The sequence below is a fragment of the Chiloscyllium plagiosum genome, unplaced genomic scaffold (assembly GCF_037043375.1).
Source record: "Chiloscyllium plagiosum isolate Xiang-an unplaced genomic scaffold, Cpla_swu_hap1 HiC_scaffold_4, whole genome shotgun sequence".
Taxonomy (NCBI): domain Eukaryota; kingdom Metazoa; phylum Chordata; class Chondrichthyes; order Orectolobiformes; family Hemiscylliidae; genus Chiloscyllium; species Chiloscyllium plagiosum.
This window is the reverse complement of record NW_028270142.1, coordinates 42,585,645-42,610,648: the sequence shown is the minus strand read 5'-3', so window position 1 is coordinate 42,610,648 and position 25,004 is coordinate 42,585,645. Positions and strand designations below refer to the sequence as shown.

The 25,004-nt window shown below is 40.0% G+C and overlaps 1 protein-coding gene across 1 annotated transcript in view; it reads left to right on the top strand.

Moving 5' to 3' along the window:
* The window catches only part of topaz1 (testis and ovary specific TOPAZ 1), a 77,602-nt gene extending 52,789 nt beyond the window's left edge, over positions 1 to 24,813 (top strand). Inside the window, exons 15-21 of the mRNA XM_043689361.2 lie at positions 6,558 to 6,729; positions 11,877 to 11,977; positions 16,159 to 16,321; positions 17,815 to 17,979; positions 19,741 to 19,944; positions 24,247 to 24,430; positions 24,520 to 24,813. Coding sequence (XP_043545296.2) covers positions 6,558 to 6,729; positions 11,877 to 11,977; positions 16,159 to 16,321; positions 17,815 to 17,979; positions 19,741 to 19,944; positions 24,247 to 24,430; positions 24,520 to 24,736 — 1,206 coding nt within the window. The 3' untranslated portion in view covers positions 24,737 to 24,813. The remainder of the gene's footprint in view (positions 1 to 6,557; positions 6,730 to 11,876; positions 11,978 to 16,158; positions 16,322 to 17,814; positions 17,980 to 19,740; positions 19,945 to 24,246; positions 24,431 to 24,519) is intronic.
* The last annotated feature ends 191 nt before the right edge of the window (positions 24,814 to 25,004 follow it).

Below are 25,004 nucleotides of genomic sequence, written 5' to 3'. Positions count from 1 at the left end.
AGGAGTCCAGAACCAGAGGGCATAGGTTTAGAGTGAGAGGGGAAAGGTATAACAGAGACCTAAGGGGCAACGTTTCACGCAGAAGGTGGTATGTGTATCAATTGAGCTGCCAGAGGATGTGGAGGAGGCTGGTGTAACTATAGCATTTAAAAGGCATCTGGATGAGTATATGAATAGAAAAGTCTTAGAGGCATGTGGGCCAAGTGCTGGCAAATGGGACTAGAATAGTTTAGAATAACTGATTGGCATGGAGAAGTTGGACCAAAGGGTCTGTTTCTGTGCTGTACAACTCTGAGACTCTATAACTGAGTGGCTTATTTAGCCATTTCAGGAGGCAGTTAAAAGTCAACTACATTGCTATGGGTCTGGAGTAGTATGTAGGCTACATCAGGGCAGGAAGACAAATTTCCTTTCCTAAAGGACATTAATGAACAATTGATAGTCATTAGCACCATTACAGAGATTAACTTCTGTTCCAACTTTATTAAATCCTGTAAATTTTACCAATTGCTGTGGTAGTATTTGATTGTCTCCCAGAGCACTAACTTGAGCCTTGATTAATTCAGTGACATCGTATGGCACCACCAGCCCGAGTAATAAATTTACCCAGGCAGTTCAAATTGATACAGTTTTCCAGCCCGTTACAACATTGTCGTGGAGAGATCAATACGACGGGGGGGGGAGGGCATAGATTTCAAATAAAGGGCAGGAGGTTTAGATGGGATTTGAGGAAGAATTTTTTCCGCCTAGAGAATGTTGGAAGTCATGACCTGGAAAAGGTGTTAGCGGTGGGAACTGTCAGAACATTTCAGTAGTATTTAGATGATAACCTAAAGTGCCACAGCAAACAAGGCTACGGGTCAAAAGCTGGAAAATGAGATCAGAATGTATAGGTGGTTGGTTATCTGGCACAGGCATGATGAACTGAAAGGCCCCTTTCTTACTATGCTGTAAAACTGACTATATAAATGCTGAAAGCACCAGGATTTTAAGAACCTCCACCCCCCCCAAAAAAAAGCACCCATGGATCCTCATTAAGAAAAACTTTACTTCCAGTGATTTAACTTCATGCTCGCTTACAATCTTTAAAATACTGGGAATACTTCACATGCATTTAAACAGGTTAAAATACTGTATTTGAATGCCTGCTTTAAGTAGTTCTAATTGTTTTAAGTTCCAAAGGCTACTTTAAGCTGAAAGACGCGTTTACTTTTCTCTTTAACTCATCTTTACAGTTGGCAGTTATATGATAATCGATCGTAACGTTTTGAAAAGTTAACTGCCGGTGAAACTGGCACAAGTCGCTTAGCGGCAGGAAGCATTGGCAAAGGTAGGAAAGGGGTATTGATTTGCAAGTGCCAAATGCATTTAATTTTACTTTGCTCTACCTGCTGCTGTCTGAATGTTCGTTTGCTGGTGCTCTGCTAGTTCGATTAGTTGCTGTGCCAACTTCTCCAATTAATATGTTTGATACCTATTACCCTTGATGTGCTGGATGTGTCACAAGTTCCTTAATTGACTATTTGATTTTGTAGTTAATTGGTTGCTGTCCTGCTGCTCGTTGACTTGTGTTTTGCAGTGCCCTGTGGTCATCGTAACTTAATTAATTTCAGACTTGCCTACTTTTGCCCATTTAGTCAGTGGTTGGAGTAGCACAAATATTGTTCACTCACTGCTGTCTACTTAGTAGCTGTCTGGCAGTGCTAATTGGCTTGTTTTAGTTGTCCATTTATAACGGAGTTTGTGTAAATTGCTTTGCTTCCTGTGCTTCTGGTTCTTTGCTCCGATTTGAATGTTGACAGAAAGTGGAAGAATCTAGTTCTAATTTTCAGTTCTGTTTTTTTTTAGTAAGCTGTTCTGTTGGAGTGATCTGACGACATGTTTTTGGGAAGATTGAGATGCAACTTTCCTACTTTGACACCAACAGAAATACATGGAAAAAGGAAAATAATGTGTACAAATCCTATATAAATTTAACATACCTTAATTTGACCTTTACATTGTTGGATTTTTCTGACTTGTAACTTGCAATGTACTACTTACCAATTTAAGCAGTTCAACTTTCTTAAATATCCTGAAAACAACTTTTGGAGTTCCTGCAATAAGTAACTTGTGCTTTGTATAATGTATGCATTCAGTATTCCATTTGGGAGTTTTTTTTAGTCATAAGCATAACTGGGTGGCCATCTTTGAATCATCTAGAATATATCATACACCAGCCATTTGGCCCAACTATCCATGCCAGTGTTTACACTCCATTTGGATCTCCTCCAATTAGTTCTCATCTAAATCTGTTATTGTAATCTTCCATTGTCTTCTCCCTCCTACATTTGTCTGGTTTCCCTTTGAATGTATCGGTACTATTCACTTCAACCATTCCCTCTGGTAGCAAGTTCCACATTCTCACCATTTCATAGTTAAAGAAATTGCTTCTGAATTCCCAATTGGATTCTCAATGACTATTTTATATTGATGGCCTGTAGTATTGATCTTCTCCACAAGAGGAAGCATTTTCTCTGCATCAACTCTATCAATACCTTTTAGGAATCTTGAATACCTCTATTGAGTAACTCTTCAAACCTGATGTTGCAAGAGAAAAGGGGCCCAGTTTGTTTAATCCTTTCCTGAAAGTTATACCCTTCCGTTTTGTCATTGTACTGGGAAACCTTTTCAGCACCCTCTCTAGTGCTGTTTGTAATAGAATTGTAACCAAGGCTCGATACAGATTGCACATGACTAGCTTGTTTTTCAATCCAGTGCTAGAATTAAAATCTGTTACCAGACATTTTCTATTAGGATCTTGCTAACCAATGAAGCAAGATTGATTGTATTTGTTCTTTGAGATCCCTTTGTTCCCCTCCCCCATATTCTAGTCTTAACAAAGTGTACTGCGTATTAATTTGACTTTCATTCACCAACTACTAATAAAATTGGAGTCGACAAATCTTCCTGCAGTATTAATGTTGACTGTGACCTGAAGTTGGTGTCTCCACAAATTTAGAAATTATTGTTATTCCAAAATCCAAATCACTAATGTAAATTGTGAATAGCAGTGACCCCAGCACTGATCCCTGTCGAATACCACTTTTCATCTACTGCATCTGTGAATGACTACCCTTACAACCACTGTGTGCTTTCAGTCTTGAAGCCAGTACACAATCCATCCTGCCAAGTGCCCTGACTCCATATACTGACCTCCTTCATTAGTCTGTTATGGGCAACTGATTGAAAGTCTTCTGAAAATCCAGATAAATTACATCTACTGCATCACTGTTGTCTGTTCTCTCTCTGGTTGAAGGAAATGATAACAAGAAAGACTTTTCCTATTACTATTTCGAAAAATTCTGTTCAGAATTTTTTTCCCTTGTGAAATCATGACAGGTATTCTTTATTATATTTTTCATCTTTTACATTCCTCATTTAATAGGGACTCCAGTATTCGTCTAACCATTGACAAACTGACAAGTCTGTAGATACTGCTCATGTTCTTCACCTGATTTTAAATATAAATATACTCCTATATTTACATTAACTATCCCCCAGTGCTATGACCCTGTATCTTTTTCTAATGAATTATTAAATGTACAGTAATACCCTACATGATTTTAAAATGTGTGGAATGCAATCCATCTGGGCCAGGGCTTTATCCTGTTTGTTTTGGTTCTCTGTAAATCATGTAAGAAACAAACAGGAAGAAGCATCAAATCACACTTAATGCTACTTTAGGCTAGAGCAGGGTCCTATATGCAAGTATTTTTTAAAAGAAAAAAATCTGTCTTGTGCCAGGATTAGAGGGGCAACCCTGACCCTTTTATTATAAAAATAAATCATTATGGAAGAGCCTCATTTGTATATCTCCACTTAACAAACAATATAACATGCAAAAATGAGCACATCAACTTGAGCTGAAAATATCACTAGAATTCCACTAAAGTCGGTGAAACCCATCTATATAATGTGTACTACATGATAGTAAAAAGCACATCTTCAAAACCACAGTAAGCAGCACCGATTTGCTGAAATGTATAGGTAGTCCCCAGGTTGCAAATGGGTTCCTTTTTGGAGTCAGTTTACAAGACTAACAGTGGAAAGCAGCTGCTCATAAGTGCTGGAAATGTTTTTATATTGGGTCTTTAAATTTTAAAACCCTGTTTATGATTGTGTTCATCACTACAAGCATTTGTAAATCAGGGATCCTCTTTAGATGTATATTTCCTGAAATAGAGTGCTGGAGAAACTCTGGCAGGATCAGTGGAGAAAGACAAAGTTAACAGTCCAATATCAGACTTGAAACATTTAGTTCTGTTTCTACAGATATTGCTCAACTTGCTGAGTTTCTCTAGCACTTTGTTTTTATTTCATATCTCCAACATCTGTAGTACTTAGCTTTTGTTTAGTTGTATATTTTCTGTTTGTTAAGCATTATAATGGTTTTGAACAGCACTCTTGATAATTAGTGGATATTCTTTAACAATATAAAGTAATAAATTAATTTAAGCTAAATGGAGGAGTATAAAAGTAGACCGAAATAATTTTCTTCATAGTTGGATTATTTCAGAATGTAGCGTTATGTATGTCTGCTACCTGCCTACTAACCCAGTGTCCTACCAGTGTGCAAAGTACTGAATTAAACCGGAAGGATCACTGTTCAAACATTATGATTCTCCATGGAAGGTGGGATTTGAACTGGCCCAGTAGTAGAAACCACCACTGTGCTAGGAGACCACTCTTTTATCTCTGTGTTGTAGCAATATAATAAATCATAAACACTAATGCCTGCTTCTGTTACTTGAATGGATAAGGCTGTTAAGCCCACTGCCTCAAGTGCTACTGTGCCATGTTCTTCCCAGCTTTTTCCACCATATGATGCTAAAGAAGACCATACAAATTAATCTGTCAGCGTTTATTTTCACCACCTTATCCATGTTATTTCAGTAAAATCTCTTTCCTATCTTCTCTATCCTCTTGACATTTTTCCCTAAGTGAAGAGGCCCAGACTTAATAATGGATAGAGTCATAGAGATGTACAGCACGGAAACAGATCCTTCAGTCCAACTCGTCCATGCTGACCAGATATCCCAACCCAATCTAGTCCCACCTGCCAGCACCTGACCCATATCCCTCCAAACCCTTCCTAATCATATACCATCCAGATGCCTTTTAAATGTTGCAATTGTACTAGCCTCCACCACTTCCTCTGGCAGCTCATTCCATACCCGTACCACCCTCTGCTTGAAAATGTTGCCCCTTAGGTCTCTTTTATATCTTTCTCCTCTCACCCTAAACCTATGCCCTCTGGTTCTAAATACTCCCACCCCAGGGAAAAACCTTTGCCTATTTATCCTCTCCCTGCCCCTCATGATTTTATAAACCTCTATAAGGTCACCCCTCAGCCTCTGATGCTCCAGGGAAAACAGCCCTAACCTATTCAATCTCTCCTGATAGCTCAAATCCTCCAACTCTGGCAACATCTTTGTAAGTCTTTTCTGAACCCTTTCAGGTTTCACAACATCTTTCCAATAGAAAGGAGACCAGAATTGCGCGCAATATTCCAACAGTGGCCGAACAAATGTCCTGTACAGCCGCAACATGACCTCCCAACTCCTGTACTCAATACTGTGACCAATAAAGGAAAGCATACCAAACGCCGCATTCACTATCCTATCGACCTGTGACTCCACTTTCAAGGAGCTATGAACCTGCACTCCAAGGTCTTCCTGTTCAGCAACACTCCCTAGGACCTTACCATTAAGTATATAAGTCCTGTTATGGTTGCTTTCCCAAAATGCAGCATCTCACATTTATCTAAATTAAACTCCATCTACCACTTTGGCCCATCTGATCGAGATTCTGTTGTATTCTGAGGTAACCTTCTTCGCTGTCCACTACACTGACAATTTTGGTGTCATCTGCAAACTTACTAACTATACCTCTTATGCACGCATCCAAATCATTTATATAAATGATGAAAAGTAGTGTTCACCTAGACAGTGAAAACAGGATAGTCAGCTCTACCCTTTTCCTTGGTGTGAGCCGTAGCTCACTGGCTAACTCTAATGTGTCAAATCACAAAGCCTGTGAAATGGAACACTGTCCTGGGCAATTAACCACATAATCTATACTGTCACTCCAAAGCAGTATTGAGAGAGTGTCATCTTTCAACTTGAGATGTTAAACCAAATCTCCTTCTACCCTCCTTTTGAGTATAGAAAATTGCATCTCAAGAAGAGCAGTTCTCTTCCAGTGACCTGGTTCAAATTTATACCTTGACCAGCATTTACCACATTGATATTTGTAGGATCTTGCTTTGCTCAAATTAGTTACCTTTCTGTAATATTAACTATGCTTCAGGTAAATTTTGTAAAGTTTGGGGACATCCTTATAGCATGAAAGATGCTTCATGATGCAAATCTTTTCCTTAAGTGAATCGAAATGACATATTATTACCCCAGCTAAAACCATCTGACTTGGCACAGGTCTTCCTGGTCTGCAGTATGTACGTTTGTGTCTCAGTATCGTCTCATTCTGGTTTTTGACCTTTCTTTTTTGCTTTTCAGCAATACAAAGAAAAAGGAGAATGGAGCAAAATGGGAACTTTCTTTCAGAGCCTATGTTGGAATGATGACAGTAAAAGTGACCTTCACAGAATTGCCACATGCATTGCAATTACTCTGATAAAAAATAAGGATAATGGAGCTGCAGTCCCTTTCTGCGAATTTGCAAAAGCAGGTGTGGCTCATTTGTTTAATGTTTTCATGAAAATATCTTCGTGACTGGCTTAAGGGAGTTCTTAAAAAATGCATTACAGCTAGATTTCTTTGTTGTAACCAAAGCAATATCACTTTTGTTTATAACCAGTGCTTTTCGATATTGACTGTCTTTAGTTGTTCATTTCCTAATATGTTCACAGCCACATTCATTTAGATTGTCAAAGCCAAAGCTTAAAAGCTAATGGATGACTGCTAATAACCTCCAAGGGATTTGGGATCAGTTGCATCATTCACTGCTTGATCCCATGCTCAATGTTGTTGAAAGCAGCAACTCACCCTTATAGCAATATGGTTCTTCTGCCTATTTGTGCCAACTGGCATTACTCATACCATTACATAAATCAACATTTCCTAAGTGAAATTGTCAGCTGAAATTTTGGAGTCTCAAGCCACCATGGAGCTCTAACAGTTGTAACACTTGTACTCCCAGTCTAATAGGCTGGTGTTCTCAATTGCACGCTCTCCCGCTCAGTGTTATTGAAGGGCTGTGACAAGTTTTAAGCCTCAAAATGGGATTAGAGTGAGGGGACAAAGACTGGAAAGCATACTCCAAGCACTTTGTCTCATCCAAGCTTGACCTCGTCCTCAGCTAATACCAACAAGAACATGGTGGTTTAGCAATGATTTAAAGGCAGAATTCTGGCTTGTTTTTGACTTCTTAATTTAGGAATGCTGCTGTATTGTCATGAGTGCAATGTAGGGTAGAAATTTTGTTTGGCAATCATGTGCTTACTCTGTGCCTCTCTCCAAGGTCGTTATCCTACCTCTATTTTTGTCTCCTGTTTCGCTCTGCGTCTATTTTTCCCACTTCCTTTCTTTCCTGTTACCTTCAATCACTCAAATGCATTGCACTCATCCTTATTATGTTGCTCTGTCCATTTGTGTCCCTGCTTTTCTGTCTCGCATGTCATAGAGTGATACAGCATGGAAACAGGTCCTTTGGCCCAACTCATCCATGCTGACCAAGTTTCCTAAACTGAACTACTCCCATTTGTTTGCATTTGGCCCATATTCCCCTAAACCTTTCCTATCCATGTGACTGTCCCAATGTCTTTTAAATGTACCTGCCTCTGCCACTTACTCTGGCAAGTCAGTCCATATATGCAGCACCTTCTGTGGAAAAAGTTGCCCCTTGGGTCCCTTGTAAACCCCCCCCACCACCTTAAACCAATGTCTTTTCCCCTGGGGGAAAAAAGCATTGGCACTTATCTATGCCCCTCATGATTTTGTAAATCTCTATAAGGTCACCCTCAGCCTCCAATGCTCCATGGGGGGAAAATAAATGTCCCAGCTTATCCAGCGTCTCCTTATAACTCAGACCCTCCAGTCTCTGTAAAAAAACTTGTAAATTTTTTTTTGCACTCTATGGGCGGCACAGTGGCTTAGTGGTTAGCACTTCTGCCTCACAGCACCAGGGACCTGGGTTCGATTCCCACCTCAAGCAATGTCTGTGTGGAGCTAGCACATTCTCCCCATGTCTGCGTGGGTTTCCTCCAGGTGCTCTGGTTTCCTCCCACAATCCAAAGATGTGCATGTCAGGTGAATTGACACGCCAAATTGCCCATAGTTAGGTGCATTAGTCAGGTGTGAGTATAGGGTAGAGGAATGGGTCTGGGTGGGTTTGTCTTTGGAGGAGCGGTGTGGACTTGTTGGACTGAAGGGCCTGTTTTCATACAGTAGAGAATCTAATCTATGTCCAGTTTGATAACATCCTTCCTACAGTAAGGCAACCAGAATTGTATGCAGGAGTCCAACTGTGGCCTTATAAACAGTACTTCAAGTGTAGTGCCCTATACTAGGGAATTTCATGGGGGGGAATGAACTCAGCAGAGTCAGGAAGGGTGTTAAATTGAGAAGGGAAATGTTATAAACTACTATACTTGAGTGGTCAACACCAGTGAGGAAATGTATTGTGGATGGAATGGACAACGGGGTCTTCTGGAATGGCAGTGGCTTGGTGCAAATGAGATATGATACGATGCTAGGATGGGAGAACATAAGAACAGAAGTAGACTATTCAACCCATCTAACCTGCCCCGACACACTATACCATGGCTGATCATCTCAGTGGAGAAAGTGAGGACTGCAGATGCTGGAGATCAGAGCTGAAAATGTTTTGCTGGAAAATGCAGCAGGTCAGGCAGCATCCAAGGAACAGGAGAATCGACGTTTTGGGCATAAGCCCTTCCTGAAGAAGGGCTTATGCCCGAAACGTCGATTCTCCTGTTCCTTGGATGTTGCCTGACCTGCTGCGCTTTTCCAGCAACACATTTTCAGCTCTGATCATCTCAGTACCAGTTTACTGCACTCTCTTGTTGAGACCTTTTTATTTTCCTTTTATTTTTGGTTTGGAACGGAGTTGCAGTTGAGAATTGAACTTTGAACAATAATGCACTTACAAAAAGAAAACAAAAGACTGATGTTCACTGTTAGAAACTGGCCTGAAATGATAATGCAGTTTAATTATTGTTGTAAGGATATTGTGGATAATTTGGCAACAAGATGTTCTACTTGGGGACTGCCAGTTGTTTGGATATTGATCGATCAATCAGAGAGGATAGGTGCGGCTAGTCAATCACAGAGAACATTGAAAAAGAAAGGGAAAAAAATGAACTGGCTCTGACTGGTCAGGAAGCAAAGGCTTTAGTAACTACCACACTGGGAAACTTTTTGATTTTACTCCCTCCAGTTGTTCTGCAGTTATTGATTTATTGAAAGTTCTGAGAAAAGAATCCTAGGCTATAAGATACAAACAAAATTCTCCAGAGGTCTGCAGAATCTGTTTGCATTAACCAGTGAGTTCAGAATTCAAGCAAGATACTGTGCCTGTAATACACCCATTGTCCAAGGAATGAAATCCTGGTATTCATCATTTGAAATGCTTATTGATCTGGCAAATTACAGTTCTTTTATTTTTATCTCTAAACTGTGTCTATCTGTTGGTATGAGAGTGGGGAGTTTACGATCAAAGAATGTTGGGTTTAGATCGTAGAAATTAATTAGAGTGCCTTGTTCTTCTTCTCTTCTGCTGGTTTATACTCTGAATAATAAATTGTTAATTTTTGTTTATTACAAACTTGATGTCCAACATCTGTTACTCATGAAGTTTGGTTAGGAACAATTCATAGAATAATACAGAACAGAAGACCCTTCAACCAACTAAACTCTACCATCAAAACCATTCCTGATGAAGGGCTTCTGCCCGAAACTTCGATTTTCCTGCTCCTCGGATGCTGCCTGACCTGTGCATTTCCAGCACCACACTAATCTTGACTGTTGACTCTAATCTCCAGCATCTGCAGTCTTCACTCTTGCCATCATAACCATACTACTACCTACACTAGTCCCATTTTCCTACTAGGCCCATAGCCTTGAATATTATGACACTTCAAGTGTTCATCGAAGTATCTTTTTAAAGGTTGAGATTTCCTGCCCAATTACGCTGCTAGACAGTGCATTCCAGAACCACAGCACCCTGTGGGTGTAAATGTTTTTCCTGAACTTCTGTCTAAACCTCTTGGTATTTTCACTTTAAAACAAATTGTGCCCCCTTATTATTGACCCTTCAACTAAGGGAGTTTCCAGTACCACCCGTTATCAATCTGCTCAGAAACTTCCCAGTTCGTCATCTTGAATTCTGTACTTGCATCCTCTTCCTCCTGAGTAAAGAGATGTGAAGTACCATTTAACACACTACTGATGTCTTCCAACTTCATGCGCAGATTGCCCCCTGGATCTGTAATAGACCCTGCTCTTTCCCTGGTTATTCTCTCTCCCCTTGATATACTTGTAGAACATCTTGGGAATCTCTGTAATCTTCCTTGACAGCATTTTCTCATGTCCCCCCTTTTGCTCTCCTAATTACTTTCTTGACTCCTCCCACACCCCGCACCTTCTGTGCTCCTGTAGTGCCTTAGTTATCTTGCTCTCTCTGTGCCTGTTATACCTCTTTTTTCTCTTTTTTTTTACTCAGTCCTGAAAATTCCTAGACATCCAGGTTTCTGATGGCTTGTGGCTCCTATATTTAAATCTAAAGGGAACATATTGGGCCTGTACTCTCCTCTGTACCTTTTATTGCTCTTGAAAACTCTTGCTGTTTTCTTGTAGATTTACCCTCAAACAACTTTGTTTATTTTAATAAAATCTACTTCACCCAATCCAAAACACTCTTTTTTTGTGTAGACCATTTCTATCCTTTTCCATAATAAACTTAAAATGTGTGGTAATATATTAAAACAGACAGTAGATGCTGGAGATTTGAAACAGCAACAGCGAAACTCAGCAGGTCTGGCACCATCTGAGAGTAGAAAACTGAGTTAACGTTTCAAGTCCACTGATGGTTCGTCAGTTCTGCTGAAGAAATTAAGAGTCACAAGACTCGCAGCGTTAACTCTGCTTTCTTCCTATAGACACTGCCAGACCTGAGGTTTTCCAGCAACTTCTGTTTTAAAACATATGGTGTTCTGATCGTTATCACTAAAATGCACACCCACTGCCAGTTTGAACAGCTATCTGGTTTCATTTCCAGAATTAAGTCCCAAAACTGCACTGTCCCTTGTGGGACCATCTACAGATTGACATGAAGAGCTATCCTGTATACATTTCAAGAATTCTGCCCCCTTTGAACCCTTTATATAATAATTATCCCAATTAATGTTGAGGGTAATTGAAATCCCTTTAATTATCCGATTGTTATTTTCACACATGTTAGTGAATTGACCACATAACTGTTTCTTCAGTTACTTGCTGACTGTTTGGGAGTCTATAATACACACCTAACTGTGTAATTGCCCCTTTTTGTTCCTAAATTGTATATGAGATATCATCCCTCCTTGCTGTAACTGATTCCCTAACTGATCGTGCGTCATTGAGGGTTATTTCATGTTTTAAGTTCACTGTGAATCCATTGGTGGACTGAGGTAGGATTTGCTTACTTGCTGCCTGTTAACTTTAATAAAAGCCTTTAATTTAGCTGGCACTACTTTTTTCTTGTAAAGTAGATACTTTCCAGACAATATTTATCACCCACGCATTGGCACAGTGAATGTGAAGTGAAATATTAGAATACAGAGTATAATGCAAGTCTGTTGGTGTTTTGGTTTTTAGTTTGCCAAAAGCCGCACATGAATGGTATGATCAAGCAATTGCTCATCAGGATTGGAACCTCTGTGATGGTTGCCTACTATAAAAGTGAGCAATGGAGAAAGGTATGTTCAAGGTGCATCTATCTCAATGAAAAATAGCAAATTCAGTTTATTTGCTCCTTCATCCTTACTTTGTCCTCTTTCTATCATTTTTCATCACCAAAGGATATTAAAAGTTTTAGTTTTTGTCACCCCTGCACACCGCCCTTATGTGGTCACTCTTTTTATTGGGGAACTGGCTGACACCTAGAGACTTTTTATAATGTTATTTCAGTGAAGATGTTTGTCTGTTGTGTAATCCACAATACTGCTGGAATGTTACCAGTCACTATTTTTGTTAACTTAATTTACAAATGGTAACTTGAGAAGTCAGTCAAGTACTGCGACACTTGATGCAGGTATCATCATATTTGGAAGGAGAGTCAAAAGCTATGGTTAGATGATGCTAACCACTGTTTTTAAAAGACTGTCAGAAGAAAAAGACGGGGGCGTGATTGGGGAGATGTGAGAGAAGATGATGGGTTGAGCATGGTTGTAATGGGATAATGGTTATAATCAAGTGAAAAGCTGAAGATGAGCAAGACTTCAGCCATCTTAAAAAGGGCTTTTTCTGGCTGTTTAGTCGAGATATCATCCCATTTATAAGCAGTATTCAACTTTGCAGAAGTGAATGAGATTAAGGAAATATAAACATTTTGGCTTGAGGAAGGGAAGTATCTTGGCAATGGACAAGAAAGAAAATCTCAACTTCAGATCAGAGTTGATGGTGAAGTCCATAATAGTCGAAAAAAGACAAAAATTGGAGTCATCAATCTTGGGATGATTTGATTCAGTTTCAATAATTGGGAAAATCCAGAGTTTTCCTCATGATTCCCATTGACTCCAGTTTTGTTAGAGCTCCTTGATGCCATGCTTTGTCAAATACTGCTTTTGATGTCAAGACCAGTTAACCTCACCTCACCTCTGGGGTTCGGATCTTTTGTCCATGTTTGAACCAAAGCATTTTTGAAGTCAAGGAACTGAGTGGCTCTGGCAGAACCTAAACTAAGTATCAGTGTGCATGATTTCTAGGGTCAGTGAAAGAACATGCAGAAGAATTAAATACTCATCCTTTTGTAAGGGACTGTTATGAAGTTGTAGACGTGTACTGTACCTTTAAGGGAATTGAAACTTCTGGCTGGCAGAGTGTGCTGAAAGAAAATTTTTAAAATGTAACATTTGGTTATGAAACAAATAGCTGGAGCTACATTGCCATGGTACATAACAAATTCAAATTCGGCCAATCAGTTTAAATTATGCCACAGATACCAAAATCCAGTTGAATTTGAATTTTACTATTTTGGATGACATCAAACAATGAACCAATCTGATGTTTTAGGGTATATAAAATCGGGTATTTGGAACAGTTGGGGAGCACCAGCAGAATAGCTCTGTGTAAGATAGCTGTCCATAAGAAAATTGTGCTGTAGGAGACTGAAGACAACCTAGAGGAATTTACAGAGGAAGGTTGACATCCAAAGATGACAACTGGTTTTTGCAAGGTTTGTAGCTCAGGTTGAGGTTTAAGGTGTAGCTTTGCTCGCTGAGCTGTACGTTTGATATCAGACATTTCATTACCTGGCTAGGTAACATCATCAGTGGCGACCTCCAAGTGAAGTGAAGCTGTTGTCTCCTGCTTTCTATTTATATGTTTGCCCTGGATGGGGTTCCTGGGGTTTGTGGTGATGTCATTTCCTGTTCGTTTTCTGAGGGGTTGATAGATGGTACCTAGATCTATTTGTTTGCTTATGGTATTGTGGTTGGAGTGCCAGGCCTCTAGGAATTCTCTGGCATGTTTTTGCTTAGCCTGTCCCACGATAGATGTGTTGTCCCAGTCGAATTGGTGTTTTTTTTCATCCGTGTGTAGGGCTACGAGGGAGAGAGGGTCGTGTCTTTTTGTGGCTAGCTGGTGTTCGTGTATCCTGGTGGCTAACTTTCTTCCTGTTTGTCCTACGTAGTGTTTGTGGCAGTCCTTGCATGGAATTTTGTAGACGACGTTGGTTTTGTCCATGGGTTGTACTGGGTCTTTTAAGTTTGTTAGTTTTTGTTTGAGAGTGTTGGTGGGTTTGTGTGCTACTAGGATTCCGAGGGGTCTTAGTAGTCTGGCTGTCATTCGACGCACTGTTCACCTCCATCAACATCGACCTGGCAAAGGAAACACTTACCACACTTTTAGAAGAGACCATCACACATACCCCAACCACCATCAATCACATTACCAACGAAAACATCATGAAGCTAGTGGACCTGTGCCTCACCACCCACTTCACCTTCAACAATATAATCTACAAACAAACCAACGGCACACCCATGGGTTCTCCGCTATCAGGATTCATAGCAGAAGCGGTAATGCAAAGACTAGAACAAACAGCCCTACCAACCATCAGACCAAAAATCTGGGTCCGCTACGTAGATGACACCTTTGTCATCACAAAACTAAACCAGATAGAAGAGACATTTAACATCATCAACAACACCCTCACAGGCATAAAGTTCACCAAGGAGGAAGAAACTGGCAACAAACTCTCATTCCTGGACGTCACAGTCGAAAGAAAGGACAATGGAGAACTACAAACCTGCGTATACAGAAAACCGACAAACACTGACCAAATACTTAACTACACCAGCAACCATCCCAACACACACAAATGAAGCTGTATCAGAACACTATTCCACCGAGCCATCTCACACTGCAGCACAGACTAACTTCGGAAAACAGAGGAGAACCACCTATACAACATATTCGAGAAAAACGGATACTCAAAAAAAAAATACAGTCCGCAGATTCCTCAAGAACAAACCACGACAAGCAGACCAAACACAGCCAGAAACCCTAACCACCTTACCATACATCAAAGAAGTTTCAGAAATGACAGCCAGACTACTAAGACCCCTCGGAATCCTAGTAGCACACAAACCCACCAACACTCTCAAACAAAAACTAACAAACTTAAAAGACCCAGTACAACCCATGGACAAAACCAACGCCGTCTACAAAATTCCATGCAAGGACTGCCACAAACACTACGTAGGACAAACGGGAAGAAAGTTAGCCACCAGGATACACGAACACCAGCTAGCCACAAAAAGACACGACCCTCTCTCCCTCGTAGCCCTACACACGGATGAAAAAAAAACACCAATTCGACTGGGACAACACATCTATCCTGGGACAGGCTAAGCAAAGAAATGCCAGAGAATTCCTAGAGGCCTGGCACTCCAACCACAACGCCATAAACACATAGATTTAGGTACCATCTATCAACCCCTCAGAAAATGACATCACCACAAACCCCAGGAACCCCATCTAGGACAAACATATAAATAGAAAGCAGGAGACAACAGCTTCGCTTCACTTGGAGGTCGCCACTGATGATGTTACCTAGCCAGGTAATGAAATGTCTGAATATCAAACCTACAGCTCAGCGAGCAAAGCTACACTCTAAATGACAACTGGTTTTGAAAATTGATTTGCCGTAAACTTAAGAGGGAATTTATTGGAACGATATTGTAGAGTGGGAGGTAAAGATAGGTTAAGAAAAAGGACTTGGACTTTGATTTACCGAATCTGTGTTCTCTGTACTTTTTCTACCCAAATTGTTTTTGTCTGTCTTGTAAATTATTGTGTCCTTATCTTCCAAACCTCTACAACCTTAGATCAAGAATCTATCTCAGTTTTAGGTATATAAAGGGACTCTGTCTTCACAGTTCTCTGTGGCATTGAGTTTCAGCAGCTCAACCATCTGAGCATATAAATTCCTCCTCATCTTGTCTTAAGTTATCATCCCATTATTCTGAAACTAAGCCCTCTGATCCTAGACTCTGCCACAGTGTAATGGGAGAACTTTCTTCCTCAAAGAGTGAAGTGGTATTTTATTGACATTACCTTGAGTTGGGGGATTGGTTTAGCATCATTTCTAACAACTTTACAGGTTTTAACCCTTCCCTTATGTTTATCTACTGCCCTCTGGCCTTTTCTTTGACTCTACTGTTGCCTAGAAGCTGTTCAGGTCTGACAGAAGGTCATTGACCTGAAACATTAACTCTGTTTCTCTCTCCACAGATGCTGCTGAATACTTTCAGCATTTTCTGTTTTTATCTCTGACTTACAGTATTTTATTGTTTTGTTAGATTTAGAAGAGATTCTGGTTGAAAGTAAGTGTGTTGACTGATAATGCAATTGCATTTGTTATGTCTTATCTCAGGCAAGGAAAGTTCTGGACACATTACAGGAAATTCCAGTGAATTTTACGATATTGAAGGGTCTCGTTAGTGAGTATGCTGTATCAAGATGCCAGATCATTAATATTGCTGGAGATGCCTTTCTCAGAACAGGATGTGTGAATAAAGCACTTCGGCTATTAAGAGGTATGTCCTAGTATTCCAAATGATGAGAATCATCCCTAGCTGGGTGACTACAAATCATCTAATGCTTAAGTTAGGCTTTCCTTATCATTATCAAAATCAGGGTCTTTTGCTTGTGACTGTTACTTTCTGAAACATTTTATGGTGATATGAACAAAGCAATTAAATTTTCCGTTTTTCTGCAAAAATCCTAGGGATTGCTGTAATCTCATGACTATGGAGAGTTTCTAAGAAAATTTGTACTAGAACAGTTGTGTAACTTTTTAGTTTTGTTTCAGTTATCAGAGGAACATTTCTTTCGTCTTTCACTGAATTTTAATCTTTCTATTCTTCGTAATAGTCAAGGAAAATACTTAGTATTTGCTTGCTTTGCTAAGTGTGGAAATTTACAATAATATAATCTATCTGAATCATTGTGTCTTTGCTAGAGTTGTCAAAATCAAACTCATAAATTTATTTAACTTTTCCTTTTAAGTTTCATGCTGATTAAGGGTTGGAGGAGGTCTTTCAGCCCCTTGACTCTATTCCACCAATCCATTCGCTGACATACCAGATGCCCTAACCCTTCAATACCTTTACCCATCAAAAATCAAACAAACCTGGCTTTTAAGTAGTGTAATGACCCTCCAGCCTTGACAGCATTCTCAGTGGGGGAGAAAGAGTTCCACTACCCTTTTGAAGAATTGCTGACTGACATCACCTCTGATCAGCAGTTAGTGATTTTTAAATTGCTTATATAGCTAAAGTTTTGAAGGACAGTTAATCTTATTTGTAGTGTTTTGTATTGTGGATGTTACATTGCCCCAGTGGATGTGTTTCAGGTGCACAACATTTACTGAAAGGAACCAGTGGCTCTGAAACATTTTGTCAGCAACTAATTAGTCATGGCAAAACACCACATGGATCATCTATCATTCCTAACCTACCTGAATTCACTCATCACTGCAAACAAATTCCTCAGAATTAATGGGAACTTTAAGGAAACTTCAAATATTTTGCTTTTTTCCCCCTCTAAACCCAGTAAATGTATTTTTTTTATATTAATGTGTAAATTTTCAATTGATTCTTGGATTAAAAAGTATTTCAAGGACACACCTATTTATTTGAAACGTTCCAATGTGTTGTAAAGTCAGCACAGTAATTTTGTTCAGACAAATTGTTACTTATATTTATATTAAACACAATAAGAGTAACGTAAATTTCTTATAAACAACATTATTGTTCTTTGCTTATGTGAGAACCTGTATTTGTGGGTGTCTGTCATGTGTTATGCGAGGGGAGTGTGGAGATGAGGGTTCTGACTCTTCTTTGCTGTAACCATATCAATGGCATTGTTAATGACTTACATTCTGGACCAACTGGCTGGTCACCTAGAGGACCCACATTGATCTAGATGGTTAGGTCTTGCAAAATGAAATCGGCAATCACCGCTTTGCTGCTGAAATTATCCAGATAAAATCTCTTCTTATTCTCATGTATATATTTTTAATACACAGAATCTGGTTGGATAATCTCTACTCCAGATTGGCCCTGTGATGATTTGGATGTTCTCAATCGACACAACTTTTTGTTTAGCCTTGCTGATGCAACTCTTCAGAATAACATGTATTGTGAAACACTGGAAATTTTGCAGAACTTGCCCGGATTCCAGAAAATAAATGGTAAGTGAATTGAAACAATCTAGTATTGCACAGATCTTGTGAATTTGGAGAACAGTACACTTATTTTACAAGAATGTTGTGTCAACCATTAGTTTGTTTCTGAATTTTGTATTCATCCATATTCAATATTTCATATTCTCCTTTTCATTGAGCATTGAACATATTTAAATTACGTGGTTACATTTAGAGTCCTAGAGATGGAAACAGAACCTTTGGTCCAACCCGTCCATGCCGACCAGATATCCCAACCCAATCTAGTCCACCTGCCAGCACCCGGCCCATATCCCTCCAAACCCTTCCTACTCATATACCCATCCAAATGCCTCTTCAATGTTGCAATTCTATCAGCCTCTACCACTTCTTCTGGCAGCTCATTCCATACCCATACCACCCTCTGTGAAAAAGTTGCCCCTTAGGTCTCTTTTATATCTTTTCCCCTCTCACCCTAAACCTATGCCCTCTAGTTCTGGATTCCCTGACCCCAGGGAAAAGACTTCGACTGTTTACCCTATCCGTGCCCCTCATAATTTTGTAACCTTTATAAGGTCACCCCTCAGCCTCCGACGCTCCAGGGAAAACACCCCAGCCTGTTCAGCCTCTCCCTATAGCTCAACTCCTCCAACTCTGGCAACATCCTTGTAAATCTTTTCTGGAGATTTCATTACATGAATGCTTACTTAAAACTTCCCTGTCTCGTCAAACATCTTTTTTGTCCCCAATTTGTAATAATTTTATGGTAACTAAATAGGTGTTCAAAAAATGTATTTAAAACAACATACTGGTCAGCCCAGAAACCTTTTAAGAGTGGTTTCGACCTGGTTCTACTTAATAGACATTACAGTCTGGATAATATACACACCCCCAGGAAAAGGGAGAGCTGTGGTGAGTTAGGGAAGGTCATGGTCTCTCTGGCTTGATTGCAGATGTTACATTTTATTAGTGACCTTGGTGGCAAATCCAACACAGAATTGGTTCAGGAAAGTGGCCAAACCAGCACCACCACTTCAAAGCAATCAGGGTGGGTAATAATTTCCAAACTTGCCGGCAGCAAATAAATAAACCAGACTCCCAGCATGATTTGTGAATACTGGGTGCAGATGAGATGAAGATGAGCTGTGATGTGTGAAGTGTGAAGCCTGCCTATAATATCATTAAGCCAACTGATTAGAAATAACTAAATACTCGAGGGTGGTATCATGACTGAAATGTAGCCCAGTGTGAGGAAGCAAGTGGAAAAAATCTGGATGGAGAAGCTAAACATTGAGAGATTGAGATCGTTGGATCCACATCTGCAATCAACTAAAACCAAGCATACACCAAATCTTCAGGATTTTTCTCCTTCTTTCATGGGATGTGGGCATTGCTGTTGAGGCCAGTATTTGTTGCCCATTCCTAATTATCCTTGCAATTGGGTAGCTTGCTAAGCCATTTGAATGCAATTAAAAGTCAACCACATTACTGTGCCAGTTAAATTTCATCACAAGTATCTGTCCTAGTTCTTTGTAATTACTACGATCTTGGAGGAGGGAGACATCAAAGTAGGACCATTGCAAAACAATTTATATTTGTTTTATACTGTCTTAAAGAAGCCACTTCACTTGTTGCTAAGCAAAGTCTAATACAAAACTCAATAAGGAGTTATTCAGAAAAGTAACCAAAAGCTTGGTAGATTTGAGGAAAATCTTGAAGAGAAATTTCCTTTTGAAAAAATTTACAATTTTTTTTGACAAACAAGTTAAAGTTTTTATTTATGTATTGCAGGTATCATGGATATCTCACTGTATGTCAATATTTTCAACAATCTGCTGCAAGAGTGCATCCAGAATAATTGTCTTGGGGTCTCAACTGACACACTGGAGTTTATGAGATCAGCAAATATTCCTGTAAACACTTTGGCTGTAAGAAACTTAATTACAGCTTTAGGAAGATCTTGTTTGTGGCCAAAAGCAAGAAAACAGTATAAGAGTAAGTCTGTGTCAAGATTGTATTCTTGTTCATTTGTTTAAAATTCCATTTTGTCCCAGAAAATAGATGGAAATCCATTCATTGGTCAGCACCGTTAATTTCTGTCTGTCACCAAATATTTACTTGCCTTTTACTTTATCATTTCCTGTCAGGTCATTTATATTGTATTTTCTTCTATTTATTTATTTATTTATTGGGTATGTATGTCATTGACAAGGCATTTAAAACTCATCCCCAGTTGCCCCTGAGAAGGTGATGGTGAGCCACAGTCTGTGTGGTGTAGGTCAGGGGCAGGAAGGGAAACCACAGGCTCTGTGCTGCTTCTGGCCTGAACACAGCCACCTTACTCCAGTAATTGGAACTTGATGGATTCCCTAATCTGGGCCCTGCTGTAGGTATACCCATAGTTGGTTAATAAATGATTCCTGTCTTTAACACGATAGTAAAAGGATAATAATGTAGTTCAGTGTCAGGATGGTGTATTTCTCTTCTGCTGCTCAACACTTCCCTCTCACCCATCCCACTCAGTGCAAAGATTGCCAGCACTACATGTCCCTTCTGGCCTGTGTAGCTGGGCAACATGGAAGTGCACAAAGGTGATAAATGACAGCACCAGGCCAGCGAACCTCGAGAATGTGTCACCCAATAAGATCTCTTTTCGGCCTCTTCCAGGATATTTCATGGTTGGGGAGTAGGGAAAGACCTACTTTTGTCCTCATGCACTGGCCAGCATGGTTTTGAGGAAGGTTTGACATGGATCTGATGGTATTTTTCTGCCTGTCAGTTTTTATTGCATCATGGGGTAGAGGTGTGTTAAAATGAGGTACCATCTGCCTGTTTGTTTGGTTCTGGTTGCTGTTAGCAATCCCATTACACTATACAGGTAGCACATACACAGTTCTCTTGAGGACCTGAATATTGTCCATCTCCAAACCAGCACAACTCAAAGCAGTTACATTTGTATGTCTTACTTGCTATTTGCTATCATGTTTCCTAAATAGCTGTATTTCAGAACTGGTTCACTAGATGTCATAGAGCCATAGAGATATACAGCACGGAAACAGACTGTTCCGTCCAATACGTCCGTGCCGACCAGATGTCCCAACTCAAATTTAGTCCCACCTGCTGGCACCCGGCCCATATCCCTCCAAATCTTTCCTATTCATATACCCATCCAGATGCCTTTTAAATGTTACAATTGTACTGGCCTGCACCACTTCCTCTGGCAGCTCATTCCATACATGTAACACCTTCTGCATGAAAACATTGCCCCTTAGGTCTCTTTTATATCTTTCCCCTCTCACCCTGAACTAATGCCCTCTAGTTCTGGACTCCCCCACCCCAGGGAAAAGACTTTGTCTATTTATCTTGTCCATGCCCCTCCATGATTTTATAAACCTCTATAAGGTCACCCCTCAGCCTCTGACGCACAAGGGAAACAAGCCCCAGCCTATTCAACCTCTCCCGATAGCTCAAATCATCCAATCCTGGCAACATCCTTGTAAATCTTTTCTGAACCCTTCACAAAATCTTTCCGATAGGAAGATGAGAATTGCACACAATATTTCAAAAGTGGCCTAACCAGTGTCCTGTACAGCTGCAACATGACCTCCCAACTCCTGTACTCAATACTCTGACCAGTACAGGCAAGCATACCAAATGCCGCCTTCACTATCTACCGGCAACTCTACTTTCAAGGAGCTATGAACCTGCGCTCTTTTTTTTTTCAGCAACACTCCCTCGGACTAAGACTTGCTTTTCCAAAATGCAGCACCTTGCATTTATCGAAATTAAACTCCATCTGCCACTCTTCAGCCCATTGGCCCATCTGATCAAGATCCCATTGTAATCTGAGGTAACCTTCTTTGCTGTCCACTACACTGACAATTTTGGTGTCATCTGCAAAATTACCAGCTCTACATCGTATGCTCACATCCAAATCATTTTTATAAATAACGAAAATTAGTGGACCCAGCACCGATCCTTGTGGCACTCCAGTGGTCACAGGCCTCCAGTCTGAAAGGCAACCCTCCACCACCACCCTCTGTCTTCTTTGTTTGAGCCAGCTCTGTATCCAAATGGCTACTTCTCCCCGTATTCATGAGGTGGAACCTTGTCAAACGCCTTACTGAAGTCCATATAGATCACGTCCACTGTTCTGCCCTCATCAATCCTCTTTGTTACTTCTTCAAAAAATTCAGTCAAGTTTGTGAGACATGATTTCCCATGCACAAAGCCATGTTGACTATCCCTAATCAGTCCTTGCCTTTCCAAATACATGTACATCCTGTCCTCAGGATTCCCTCCAACAACTTGCCCATCACTGACGTCAGGCTCACCTGGTATATAGTTCCTTGGCTTGTCCTTACCACCTTTCTTAAATAGTGGCACCATGTTAGCCAACTTCCAGTCTGCCAGCATCTTACCTGTGACTATTGATAAAAAATATCTCCGCAGGGGGCCTAGCAATCAATTCCCTTGCTTCCCACAGAGTTCTAGGGTACACCTGATCAGGTCCTGGGGATTTATCCACTTTTATGTGTTTCATGACATCCAGCACTTCCTCCCCTGTAATATGCACATTTTTCAAGATGTTACCACCTATTTCCCCACATTCTATATTGTCCATGTTCTTTTCCACAGTAAATACTGATGCAAAATACTTGTTTAGTATCTCCCCCATCTCCTGTGGCTCCACACAAAGGCCGCCTTGCTGATCTTTGAGGGACCCTATTCTCTCCCTAGTTACCCTTTTGTCCTTAGCGTATTTGTAAAAACCCTTGGATTCTCCTTAACTCTATTTGCCAAAGCTATCTCATGTCCTCATTTTGCCCTCCTGATTTCCGTCTTTAGTGAATTACTTTATGTCCTAAGGGTCTGATGAGGTATTTGGTAATATATCCTTCTCTTCCATTTTAGGTTTTTTTCCCCTTTCAAGGTTCTTGAAATAAAAAGCTGATCGTTGTAAAAGTGATCATGAAGTTCTTAGATAATCATTAAAAAGGCCAATCGCTTCATTAACAGGGACAGAATCTGGCCTCCCTGACCCAGATTGGTCTCTTACGATTGTCGACTCTTTGAAGTCAAGCTGAGCTAGCAACTGTTTTAAATCAAATATGCTACGTAACTGGGTCCAAGAGCAATACCAGCCACCACACTGAAAATAAATGCCAGTGAAACCCACATCCTGAGAATTTATTTTACTTTCTTCCCATTTTTCTTTCCTCAGCACCTATTAGATTTATTGCAAGCATTTCACTGCAATTTATTATTTCGGACAGCTACATTACCACTTCCTGATCATGCAGTCTTAATACTTTGGAACCAATAAATTGCTTTTGTAATTTAATTATGGTTGTTTTGGCAGAGTGTGATTTTGTGCACTGCAAATTATTCAATGACCAGTTATTTGGGTTATTGCTGATGCTGTTTGAGTATAATTGTTTGCTCGAGCACCGGCTAATTCCTGTCCTTCAGTTTGAATATCCAAATGAATGTCTGTTTTAACTGAAAGCCTTTCACCATTATAGCATTCCTGCAGATCTTGGTGCTGACTACTCAAGTTCTGGACTGCAGCTTGAACTGGCAATTCTCTATCAGATGAACATGTTGGCACTGAACCATTCATGCTAGTTAGTAATGGAGGAGCTGGGTAGACTGCCAATCAGCACCTTAAACATATTTTTAACTTGGTACTTGGCCCAAGTAATCATTGTTAGCATAGGTATAAACTAGCTTACAGGACACTGCTATCCTGAGATTAATTTAAGAAAACAGTTACACTGAAGTTTGTTTCCCTTGTCTGAAGATTCTGAAACTATGGTTTATAACCTCCAAGTGATTGGCCATTTTGGACTGAAATGAGAAGCATGGTTTGTGAATCTGAGATCGTCCCAGAAAGCTGTGGATGCTCAGTCACGTATTCAGACATTAAGGGAATTGAAGGATGAGCATGGTGCAGGCAATTGGAGTTTAGGCAAAAGCACAGCTGGTACTTGTTGAATACTGGGCTAGGCTCGAGGGGCCACATAGTGTATTTGTGCTTCTATTCGTTGTACTCCTGTGCAAATCCTTTCTGGCAGGGACATTAATTCAACTGAATGCAAGTTATATGCATTTAAGAAAATAAAGTCTTGCTTAATGTCTTAACTTTATGTACTTTTGATACATGGTAGCCAATTTTGCATACAGCAACCTCGCACAATGTAATAATTGCCAGGTAATATGAGAGTTGAGAGATAACTATTGGTCCCAGGGTATGAGAGAGAAAGAAATGAAAATAATTCTGATTTCTTTTTGCAGAAGCTTTGTCCAGTGGGTGCTATCCACCAGTTGAGGAAAACCTGTACCGCAAACTGCTCCCGATTCCGTGCTTCCTGTCAGAAGTGGAAATGTTATTGGCAACTGAAATGTTCCTTGTTATGAATGCTAGCAACATTCAGAGCCCCAGCGTCTCCAAACAATCTCTGCAGATTGTACTGAGAAGGTTTAAGTCCTTTCCTTTAAAGCTGTAACTTTGCTTTATCATTCAGCAAGTAGGTGATTTTTTCTAATTTGTTTTTTGGATTTTAAAAGGAATGAAGATGAGAAGAATCCGTTGACAAATGGAGATTATGAAGCAGCTGTAGACAGATTGCTGGTAGCTGCTCGAATATCAGAACCAAAGCTTCAGATAAAGCACACAACAGTCAACATTGCAAAAGAAGAAGTTTTTAGTTTAGAATATTCCTCTGCTCTGAAGTGGCTGGAATGGAACATGAAATGGGCTGGCAAGGTTTGGCTGTTCGACTAATTATGACAGAGATTGCTCCAGCCAGAATATTAAATATTTGAGTTATAGGTGTTAAATTGCCAATCACTGAACAATAAAACTATTTGATGCTGAAAATCTATCTCTTCTGTAAACTAAGGAACTTTTGTACAGTCAATGATTTTTGAGATGGTGAGGTCAGGGGAACACTCTTGACCAGACTTCCTTGAACACACCAGAAACCTCCTTGTAACTTGTAATATTACAATATAAACTTACTTCCCCTAATCTGGTTAAAATCTGGTGGGGC